Raw genomic sequence first — 11556 nt, forward strand, 5'->3', positions numbered from 1 at the left:
CCAACTTAGGGTCCTTGAAATGGCCAGTCTCATGCCAAAGTCATTCTGTTGTTGCCGCCTTCCTCATGTCGCCAGGTTCTCAACGCTGAACTACTGAGAAACCTGTTTTCTCCTGTCCTCTGCTGGCACTGGACCCTACCATCTGACGTATGAGCCATGCATGAAACCAGCCACTTAAGTTTGGAGGTTACTCTGCATACTGTGGTGAGATAAAGGGATCCAGTGAAAGTTGAATTTTTAAAAGAAATGGATAATGTAACAATATGTGCATATCTCAGGAGCATAGAGAAGAGAAAGGAAGACCAGAACCTGCTGTAGATTGGGCACTCACACTGAAGACTTGTGCTTTAAGCCTGGAGTAACTGAGAAACACTGGGTTTGCGACTGAAGCAGGCATGTCCAGAAAAGTCATATAATCACAGCAGGGTCTTGCAACAATGGGAGGCACACTCTGTCCTGGGGCCTGGGAATTGCTGATTGAGGGCAAGGGAAATTTGATAATAAGAGACGCCATGAAAGTTCATCTCAGTCTGACAAGGCCAGGTGACCTGAAGGCTCAATGAGTGCAGATTAGGGCCAGCTACCTGGTTTTCAGGGCCCAATGCAGAATGACAAGATGAGACCTTTTGTTTAAATGTATTAAGGCTTATCACTTTCCAGCCTTTGGGCTGACATCAAGTGTAAATAAGATAGCATTAAAAGGAGTCTATGGATGGTCTGCATGCAGGGTCCCAGGCAACTACACGGATCAGCCTCTGCAGATTCAGATAAAATAGCTGCTGTTAACAAGGACACTAGTCATAAAGACCAGTTCACGCAGCCTGGGAGAAGACCCTGGCAGAGTTTCCCTGTATGGACTTGGAGCAAGTCTGCCCCTCAGCCACCATCTGCTACTGCAGGAAGAAATGTTCCTCCCCGTCTGTGGCATGGCCACTGGCCAGGGTAATAGAAGGTAGAAAGTCCTACCTGGGGTGTCTGTGATTCTATACTACCCACTTGCCTCAGGGTTTCTGGTTAGAGGTTCATTTTCTGGAGGTAGTAGGGAAACCAAAAATGGCATTGAACAGAACCATGACAAGAGCCATAGACTCCCCCTTCCCTGGGGAGCAATGTGAAGCCCTTGAGAATAGAGCGGGAAGGCAGTCCATCTCTGTACTCTCTGGAAGATGCCAGTGTGGGACTCCAGGGAAAGCCCAGAAGGATGGAGGCTCAGATTGCAGCTTGGCTCAGAGACCCTTCTCCAGCCTGCCACGTTCCTGGAAAGCTTGCCTGGGTCCCGCCTACCACGCATTCCTGGGCTTCCTGGCTGCTGAGCCCTGCCATCTGCAGAGGCTCTGATTACCACACCAGCTGAGGCTGTGACCAGCCTTAGAAACAGGCAGAGGATGCCTTCATCTCCAGACTGGACTATGTCTCCAGATAGCTGGGATATGGAAGAGGAAGAGTAGGTTGGCCAGAGGAAGAGGGAGCCTCAACCTCTCAGGTGTCCCTTGTTTGGGACACCATCTAAAGAATAGGGTGGTTGGGGCACCCATGAAAATCAAATGTGTTAGTTTAATAGGGTGGCCTGCCAACAGCCTCAAAAGTTTCAGTGGCTATTTGTCATTCTTTCTCCTGGTGTTGAGGACCACATCAAGGACCTTGTGCCTTGGAGAGTACTCTACTACAGAGCTAAGCCTCTGAGCCCTACAGCGGGTCGTTACAAATCTCACTGATGTTTCTTCTCGAGTGAAGCTCTAAGTGGACCCTGTTGTACTCACCTAGACACTTCCACAACCTCAGCATAGCCCTCATTGACCACTTAGTGAACACCAGTGCTTTGAACTACTGATTTAAAACCATCTCAGCAAAATCCATCAGTGAAAATGGGAGGATACTGATTAAAAACATGAGATTGTGCTAAGACACTGGATTTTTTCTTTATATTTTTAAATAAAGTTGTACCTTAAAATTGCTGCAAATGCATAGCTCCTTTCTCTTTTCAACAATATCTAAAACTAAACCCTAAGGTGGTAGTAGAGTACTTACCTGTGTGCAAAGCCCTGGATTTATCCCAGCTCTGCTACAAATAAATAACAAATAAATAAAAAACTACCAACTCTAATGCTCCAGCACCTTTTGTGACTAGGATTCCGCTTTTATTTGATCTTTTATTTGATCGCACACACATATCCCCTTTAAGATGAAATTTTGTTTTGTTTTATGTAACGGAAAGTCAACACACAGCCAATAGCAGATTTTCCTGGGAAGGGCCCAGAGCTTGAAGGTATGGATAGAAGCTGGGTCTCCTTCCTTCCAGGCTAGAAAGAGAGTCCTCAAGCCAGGCCCCAGCAATAAATATATACTGTGACCTGAAATCTGGCCTCTGCCATGTAGTGGCTGTCTCCATGCATGGCTCTACTGTCTTGGTCCTTGCTAATAACAGTCTGGTGAAGACGTAAGGGGGCAAGAAGACAGAAAACTCATGACTGCAAAATTGCTAGAGAACCAGGAATCAGGGTGCCTTCTATGTGTTTTACATTTTCCCTCTTTGTTTTGGGGTGTGTGTGTCATGTGTGTTACATGCACATGGGTGGACATACAAGGGCTGAAGTAGGATGTTAACTACCCTGCTCTGTCTAACTTTCTTGAAACAGCATCTTCACTGAATCTGTAGCTAGGCAGTTGACCAGCAAGCCCCAACAATTTCTGAGCCCACAATGCTAGGGTTAGAAGTATATTCATTACCTTCTTATGGGATACTTGGGACTTGAACTCAGGTCCTCTTGCTTGCACAGAAAATATTCTTACTCACTGAGCCATTTCCCCAGTCTCTAATTTTTTAAATGAAGTTTTCGAGTTGACATACAAAATACTGGCATCTGTAGTGGCATTTTCTTTCATACATCTGTGCCATTATACTTTGCTCATGTGTTTTTTTATTCATAGATATTCTCAGGAAATTATATTATCAGGGGTTTCCAGAGAAACAGAACAAGGAGATTATATATAATTATTAGAGATTTGTTTATTATTTAATTTTGCACAATTAGAGCCTCCACCTTGGCTGTCCACAGACAGGAGAGACAGGGAAATTGGTAGCTTGTTGCTCAGTCTGTGAAGCGGAAAAGCTCATTCAGAGAGAGAGAGAGAGAGAGAGAGAGAGAGAGAGAGAGAGAGAGAGAGGTCCAGTGACACAGCTCCAGTCTGAGACTTGAAAAATAAGGTCAAGGTTAAGGATGATTTATGCTGTCTGCACTGTTCCCTCAGGGATGATTGTCCTCAGCATTTGTGTCTTCCCTTGCTGTTCCATTTGACACAGGCAGGGCAGGGCAGGGAAGGGCAGTGCTGTGCCTCAGGTTCTCCTATCCACTGAGATCACACAGGTAGTTTTCAAAGCCAAATGGATGCTACCATGGCCTTCACCGGCCAGCCACACCCGCAGTGGTTCTCAAGCAAGAAAGATTTCTTGAAAATATTCTGGAAATCCTTATGATTGCTTCTGTCTTGGAGACTAGGGAAGGTGCTACTGGCATCCAGGGGATAGCATAGATGCTACTAAATGTCCTGCAATGCACAGGACAGTCCCCTTAATGCAGAATCATCCAGTATGCTAGTGGTACTAAGGTTGAGGTGCCCTATATTCCTGCCATTGAGAAAGCAGTGGGCTAAGGAGTCATACTCTAGGTTGGCTTTGTATATATTTTGAAGTCGGAATACTTGGACTGCAGATACAGCTCAGTTGTAGACTACTTGCCTAGCACATGCAAGATTAGATTTAGTCCACAGTGTGCACATGTATACCCGCCACCACCACCAAAGAAAAGATTAAATGACAAGTCTAAAAGGAGTTCAGAGGTATGCTAGCCACCTACTCCCTGTGTTTCCAAAACACTCATTGGCCCATCCTCATCTGGGAGCCAATTAGAAATAGGCACCCTTGGACCCCACCCTGAATTTAGATGCTGAGTCAGAAACTTTGCTTTTTACAAACCCCAGAGAACGTTTTCAAGTTTGAGGACAAGGCCTAGTTATTACTGCAGGATGACTTCCTTAGAACAGGCCTGAGAGACACCTGTGATTAACTTGACCTCACCTTTCTCCGGGGCTTGTCAGGAGTCGACCTGAAGACTGGCCCCTCCCATCCCAACCTTTGGCTGTCAACTGAGTACGGAGGGTGGGGGAAGACAGGCAGTTCTGCGTGAGACTCTGATAACCACGGCTTCCTCCCACCTGTTCCTCTTCCCAGGCCTACATCCTGCTGGGACAGTTCCTTCTCATGCACAAGAACGAAGCAGAGTTCCAGAGGTGGCTCATCTGCTGTTGCGGTGCCACAGAGCATGAAGCCCGCCAGAGCTCCACCTGCCTGAAGGAGTGGTGTGCCTGCTTCCTGTAAACACCTGGCCCAGCCACTCTATCCCAGATACAAGATACAGCCACCACCTACACCCAGGCTCCAAGTGATTGCTTAGGTTTCTAATTTTATTATCATTTGTGTATGAGTGTGTACGTGTGTATGTATGGCTGCGTGTGTGTGAACATATGTGTATGATGTATACAAGTGTACCCCTTGGGGAGAATGATGGTTGACACCAGAAGTTGGCACAGCTTTCTTTTTCTATTGTTTTCCACCTTACATTTTTAGACAAGTTCTGTCACTGAACTAATTTGGCAAGACTAGCTGGCTATCAAGTATCAGGAATCCCCCTGTCTCTAGACACGTGCCACCATACCATTTGATGTGGGTGCTAGGGATTCAAACTTGGGACCTCTTGTTTGTGTGCTGTCATAGTTAGGGTTTCTATTGCTGTGAAAAAAAAAAACTACGACCATGGCAACTTTTATAATGGAAAATACTTAATTGGGACTGGCTTACAGTTTCAGAGGTTGAATTCATTGTCATCATGGTTCACCATGGCTCACTGTAGCTGAGAGTTCCACATCTGGATCAGCAGGCATCAGGAAGTGAATGTCACACTAGGCGTGGCTTGAGCATATGAGACCTCAAAGCTGCCTCCATTGACACACTTCCTCCAATAAGGTCACAGCTCCTAATAGTGATACTCCCCGTGGAACTATGGGGGCCATTTATATTCAAACCACCACATGTAAACATGAGTTTTCTGGCCCAACAGGTCCCGTGGCCCTTGAGCCCCAGAGAAGCACATGAATGCTATATTAGTTATAAAGCTGTTGGCTGATGGCTTGAGCTTCTTACTAGCTAGCTCTGTCTTAATTATTTACCCATTTCTATTAATCCATGTATTTCCACGTAGTCCTGGCTTACTGGAGAATGCCGGACCTGCAATTCCTTTGCCTTCTGCATGATATCTGTCCAGCGTGTCTGCACAGAAGAGAGCGATTTCCTGTTTTTCCTTGCTTATATCCTGATTCTGTCCAGCTATGTCACTTCCTGTCTGGCCAATCAGCCAATCAGTGTTTTATTCATTAACCAATAAGAGAAACATACACAGAAGAACGTTCCCCATCAACCACATGTGACAAACACTTTACTGATTGACCCATCTCCCCAATTTTTGCATGTGCACTCACACACACAGTCACACAAATTGTTTTATTTTTTAATTTTTGAGACAAGAGTCTCCCTCTATAATTCAGGCTGGCTTGGAACTCACTATGTAACCTCAGCTGGACTCAAACTTCTACGTTGTGATTACAGGTGTGAACCACCATGTGTGGCTTTTCCTTAATGATGCATGAGTATCTTAAGGGTTTATGAATATAATTAAACAAGAAATTCACCTTGAAACACACCCAGAAACCTCCATCACTCACTTTAGATGATATAGTGCCAAATCGATCTCTCCAAAACTAATGTGTCCTCATCACCGGGACTTCCACGGGGCTGCTCATGGTACAGCATATGAAGAGGAGAGAGAAGAACACAGAGGCAGAGAGGATACCACATTGCTTCCTGTGACCTGCTTGATTTCATAGTCTAGTTTTTAGAAGCAATCCCTCTTCCTTGAAACAGCAAGGAATGAAGACGTGCTTTTAAGACCATCGATGTTGGGATTTTTAGGTACAACTCCAAACAGTGAAACTTGCTTTCAGTACAGTGCTGCCTCACGCAGCCATCCATCCCTCCCCACTCCCAACCTGGCAAATTTTTGTCTTTTCTAGAAATTCATATAAATGGAATAACATGGTGTGTAGCCATTTGAGGTTGGCTTTTTAGATTTAGCATAATTCAGCTGATACTAATCTACTTTACAGGCTTTTTAAACTCCAAAAGGTTTTACTTGGTGGAGTATTTGCCTTTCCCTGCTGGCATTCACTTTTCCAGTAAAGTTCAACAGTTTCTCTTAGGACATATGATGCCCTCCTCTAGGACATATGATGTCTCTCTGGCTACAGGAGCAGGAGTAGCCTATAGAGGTAGGAGAAGGAATCATGCAGTCGATAACGGGGTGGGGGGTGGGGGAAGGAGGGATGGGTAAAGTTGGTGGAAAAACAGTATCCTTGTCATCTGGACAAGGACAGCCCTAAAACAGGCACCCCAGTAGGGCTAAACCCCACTTATCCAAAGTAGTCATTTTCTCCTTATGTCCTGTGTCTATGCCCTTTTCCTCCAACCTCACACTCCTGCCAGAGACTGATTCCTGGGATCCCTCCCGTCTCAGTGTTCTCTGTTGCTGTGATACAATATCTTGGCAACTTAAGAGAGAAAGGGTTTGTTAGGCTCACAGGTTCAGGTTACAGTCTATCTGGAAGGTTTGCCGAAGCAACAGGAGCTCCAGCGGGCTCCATTGCACCCACAGTCAAGAAAAGAGCAATGGATGCCTGCAGCTTCCTTTCTCCGTTTAAATAGTCTCGGATCCCAGTCAGGGAAGAGTCACAAGCAGTGGGCAGGTCTTCGCATCTCAGTGAACACAAGAAAATCCCCCACAGGCCTTCCCAGCAGCCCATCTTGAAGTGATTCTAGCTTCTGTCAAATTGACAAAATTAGTCATCATACCTCCTTCCTCCCTGTGCCACCCGAAATACTCAAATTTAATGCCTGAGTTGGCTTCTCGAAGTCAACCTAAGACAAGAATGTTGGCGTCTATTTTTATTTTAACAAGAAAAGTAGAACTAAAGAAACTACTGAATTTTACTGAATTCCTTTCATCATTAGACATAGTGATACATTTCTGAATCAAGGATTTACAGGCATGAGAATTGAGTTCAATAGTGGAGTATTTGCCTAGCATGCATGGTACTTTGGTTTGAGGCCCAGCAAGAAAATTCTAAAAAAAAAAAAAAAAAAAAAAGAAGAAGAAGAAAGAAAGTAAACAATACAGAGAAACCCTGTCTCATAAAAACCAAAAAAAAAAATTTAAAGTATAGGACCAGAGAGATGACTCATGACTTAGCAGTTAAGACCACTGACTTCTCTTCCAGAGGACCACGTTCGATTCTGAGTGCCTACAACCATCTGTAACCCCAGTCCCAGGGGATCCAGTGCCCTCTCTGGCCACTTTAGGCACCAAGTATGTGTGTGGCACACATATTTACATGCAAGCAAAACATTCATACACATAAAAATGGAGATTAAAAAATTCAAAGTATAACAGGAAGGAGAAACAGTATCACTGGGTTTAAATGACAGTTTTTAATGATAGATGATGCGAATTCATCTATCATTAAAGAACTATATTTAATTTTTCCTCAATTCACATTTATTGGTTTTATTGATACTTCCAATTTCTTTAAGTTTTATAACATTTACATTCTTCCCATAAGCATAATCTCTGTTGTATATTTCAGCACCTAAACAATTTTTGTTAGTGCCAGAATTTTCAAGGTCATGGTTTTGCTATCCCAGATTCTCCAATGCTCCTCTGAGTTGCCCCTTATCAATCATCACAGGCAGGACTTTACTGGTTTAACCCCCTCAAAAGTGACTTGGCCAACAAAGGTTGCCTTCTCTCTCATGTTACATGTCTGTTACATGACATCAGGAGAGCTGCCTGGTCATCATTCTTTGACTTAGATGAAGAGATCCCTTCTCTACACCAATGTCTATGATAATTAAAACAGGAAGGAGCCAGGGTAAAGTCTCTCCCCAGAAGTTATACATCCTACATGCATTCATCTCTCATATTGCCCTCCCCCACCTCTAAAGGGGGTAGTTCTTTTCTGAATCCATAAGAAATGGGAAAGCTTAAAGACCATACTTATCAAGACCGTTATCATCAATTAAGCTCTTTATATTTTTCCCGGAATGCCTCACTGAGGTACTTTCTGACATTATAACATGTTGGGCTATCTCAAGAAGAGCCTGCCCACTCCAGCTCCTCTTCCTTTTTTTCCTCATGGAGAAAGCAGGAGTTAAACAACTCTGCCTTCTGAGAGCTCTGAGAGCTCAGTTCCTGACCACCCAGTCTGCCCATTCTCCCTCTTCATAACCCATCCTTGAATAATTCTTCTCATGTATTTAGAAGTAATTCATTTTGGAGCACAGGAGTTGACTGACTCCAAAGGAAAAGAAAAGGTGGTTTTTGTCTCAGTCTATTTCCACTTCCCCCAACACTTTTGAAATTCATCCCTTGGACCAGTGATGTCTAGAATCATACAGGGGTGGTAGGGAGATGAGAAACCTACAGGATATGAGACCATCAAAACTAGAGGACCTCAACAGAGGGATTTTGTGTAGTGAAGGCAAGAGCAGCTCTTCACTATATAACATGATTTGTAAGATATCAGAGTGAACACTGTTCCCCAAGCCTTACTCAAGGCAAGGAGTTTCCTTCATCACTCATTCATTATCTTGTCTTTGTAGATGAACTAATGGCCTTCATTCTTCAGTAAAATTGTCCAGTCTTCACTTCCATTAGAAGCCTGCTTGTGTCCTGTGATCTTGCAATCCCTCCCTCTAGAGGTAGAAAGTGATTCCTGTCTTGTTGACTTAGTCACTTGACTATGTAACTTGCCTTGGCCAATGATATGCAGCTGCCATTGACAACACATCCATCCTGAAGATTCTCTCACATTGATGTCTACTCTTTTGTGCCTCTACAAACACCCAGAGGAGAGCTACTACCTTAAATATGCATCATTTCTTTGTCCTGGGCCCCAGAATGAATATTAGGTGGGTTTGAGCTTACCCTAACTTACCTAAGCAAGGACCAAAGGTCAGCCAAGCTGCAGCAGCTGCCCATGTAGCTCTGTGTGGACCAGTAAACCCTCCACTGACTCACAGATGTAGTTACAAGAATCAAGGCTCGCAATTTACAGTGGTTGGTGTTTGGGGCAATTCACTCTGCAGCAATACCCAACTGACACCTTCGTTCTAGTCCAGAGTGACTGACTCATCTACCCTGCCAAAGTCCAAACTCACCTTTACCTGAAGAGCCCAGGGCAGGTGAAAGAATATTGTTTTCAGAGTTAGTAGGATATTGCTGAGTTCTGCCTCCTCTGACCGCCACCTTATCTGAGAGAGCTGCTCAACTTCACTGAGCCTCAGGTTCGTCCTCCATTAACCAAGGGCAAGACAGTAATGTTAATATTACTGCCTCATATAGTGGATCAATACAAATAGCATATGTAAACTACGTGGTATAGTAAGAATGAAATAAAAGGCACTACTGTCTCTGGTCTCCTTGGAGCTCTGGTCTCCTAAGGGTTTGTTCCTCTCATGGCTCTCAGGAAAGAATGAACAGCTGTGTGCTAGTACAAAGCCCAGGAACAGTTTATTTGATCCAGGCCGGGTCTCCTCCAGCCTCTGAGTCCTGGACACCACATGACCCTTAGGTCCTGCACTCTTTAATGTGTGGGAAAAAAGGACAGCAGATGAACATCAAATATATTCAGATTTTAACTGTGACTTTGTGGAGTCACATTAGTGCCCTACCCCAAAGGTGTTTTTAAAGGACACATCAGAAGTGGTCCTTATCCAGCCAATGGAGTCTTTTGGCAGAATAATGAGTCTATGGTTTGGGAAGGGTGTCTGAGAGCTTTGACCAGCATCTGAACCCGTAGTAAGAAGTCTTCAAGATGGAGAGCTCTGACCCTCCTCTTGGCCCTGGATCTGGAAGGTGGATCTGGCCAGGACTCAGTGCTTTTGATCAGAATTTATCAAGTGTCTAAGGTTCAAAGCATGGTTAAGTGGTGAGGTCAGGACTTCTGGCTTCAGGGGCTATATAGCAACTAGGGGTGAGAGAAAGGTGGGGGAAGCCCAACAAGGGTTCATTTGAACCCTCACCCCAGAAGCATTCCTAATGCAAGAATCCTACAGAGGTAAAAATATGGGGGCACCCCAGGAAATGGAGATTACAGCAAGAACATAACCAGAAGGGAAAGAAGCCAATAAAGTGGTCTTGCCCACTACTTATCAGTATAAGCAGGGAAGCTTCCCTGAGGGGCAATTCTGGCAGCCAGCAGGTAGCATGACCCCACCCTGGGGTATCCACACACAATCACCAGTCACTGAGCTGCTCGCTGGGGAAATGCACCTCACTGGAAAGGCAAAGAAACCCAGTGACTGGCCACTGCCAGGAAATCAGGAGTGGGGACACGGTGGCACCCGCCTCCGGTGTGTTACGAACACAATGGGGCTTAACGTTGAAACAGAATTCATCCCTTGCCACAAGTTACGTTATCTTTGCGAAGCCTCCCTTTGGCCTAGCTTGGTGAGTGCAAAATGCTATGAATGTGTCTGTTCGTGTGCTAGGAAAATGGAGACTCCTGGGACCTGGTCAAAGCTCTTTTCACAGTGGCCCTGACAGCCAAAATATTACAATGTACAGCACTGTGTCTTGTCACTCAAAGAAAGTGATATTTGAGCTTGGCATTAAAAGGGAGGTCCCAACTGAATAAACTGAGAATGAGGAAGGGAGACAGGGAAGGAAAGGGGGAGTAAAAAAATGGTAGGGACAGAGTGGGCCATGGGGGGGGGGGCAAAAACACAATCCAGCTGATCCACTCCAGGTCTTCCTAATGCCAACGCTGGGCCTGCTGCCAGCAAAGCCCTCTTTGTTGTGGGGACTTGTTTGGTGACCTAGAGTTGCTCTTAGGGACACTAGGGTGGCACTCATGGAACAGACAGAAATCTGAATGAGTAAGGATGTCTATGATGTGCTAACAAGGCTGAGAGTATCATTTAACTGGGGGAAACACTAACAGAAGGAAGAACCTGTGCAAAGGCCCTGGAGTAAGCGTGCAGCTGATGAGTCCAAGGGAAGGATTGAGCAAGACAGGGAGGAAAACTAGAAATAGACTGTGGAGGACCTGGCTGTTCATTGATGGGACTTGGCTTTACCTCAGGTTGGGACAGAAATCTACGTGAAGTATCACATGATTTGATGTGTCTTAGAAGAACCACTCTGTGGTGTTGTCAGTCTGCAGGATAAGGTGAGAAAGATCATTTAGGAGGAGATGTCAGTGACCCTGGGAGCAGGATGGAGAAACAGACCAATGAAACAGATGATTTCAGATCCATGCTTAAGGCTGAGATTCTAGGTGGACTAATGGACAAGAGGGCCAGGGTCTGCTGAGAAGGCAGAGCAGCCAGCAGAGTAGATGAACCCCCAGGGAGAGCTCTAAGAGCCCAGGGAAGCAGCTGTGTGGGCCACA

At 45.0% G+C, this 11556-nt stretch overlaps 1 protein-coding gene across 3 annotated transcripts in view; it reads left to right on the top strand.

The window, feature by feature from the left end:
• Positions 1 to 4425, top strand: part of Banf2 (BANF family member 2) — a 37620-nt gene extending 33195 nt beyond the window's left edge. For all 3 annotated transcript variants that reach the window (XM_040744949.1, XM_040744951.1, XM_040744950.1), the window contains one exon: positions 4229 to 4425. In XM_040744949.1, the coding sequence (XP_040600883.1) occupies positions 4229 to 4375 (147 nt within the window). In that variant the 3' untranslated portion in view covers positions 4376 to 4425. The remainder of the gene's footprint in view (positions 1 to 4228) is intronic.
• Positions 4426 to 11556: the final 7131 nt, after the last annotated feature.

This window comes from Mesocricetus auratus, unplaced genomic scaffold (genome assembly GCF_017639785.1).
Source record: "Mesocricetus auratus isolate SY011 unplaced genomic scaffold, BCM_Maur_2.0 Super-Scaffold_100004, whole genome shotgun sequence".
NCBI classification, from domain to species: domain Eukaryota; kingdom Metazoa; phylum Chordata; class Mammalia; order Rodentia; family Cricetidae; genus Mesocricetus; species Mesocricetus auratus.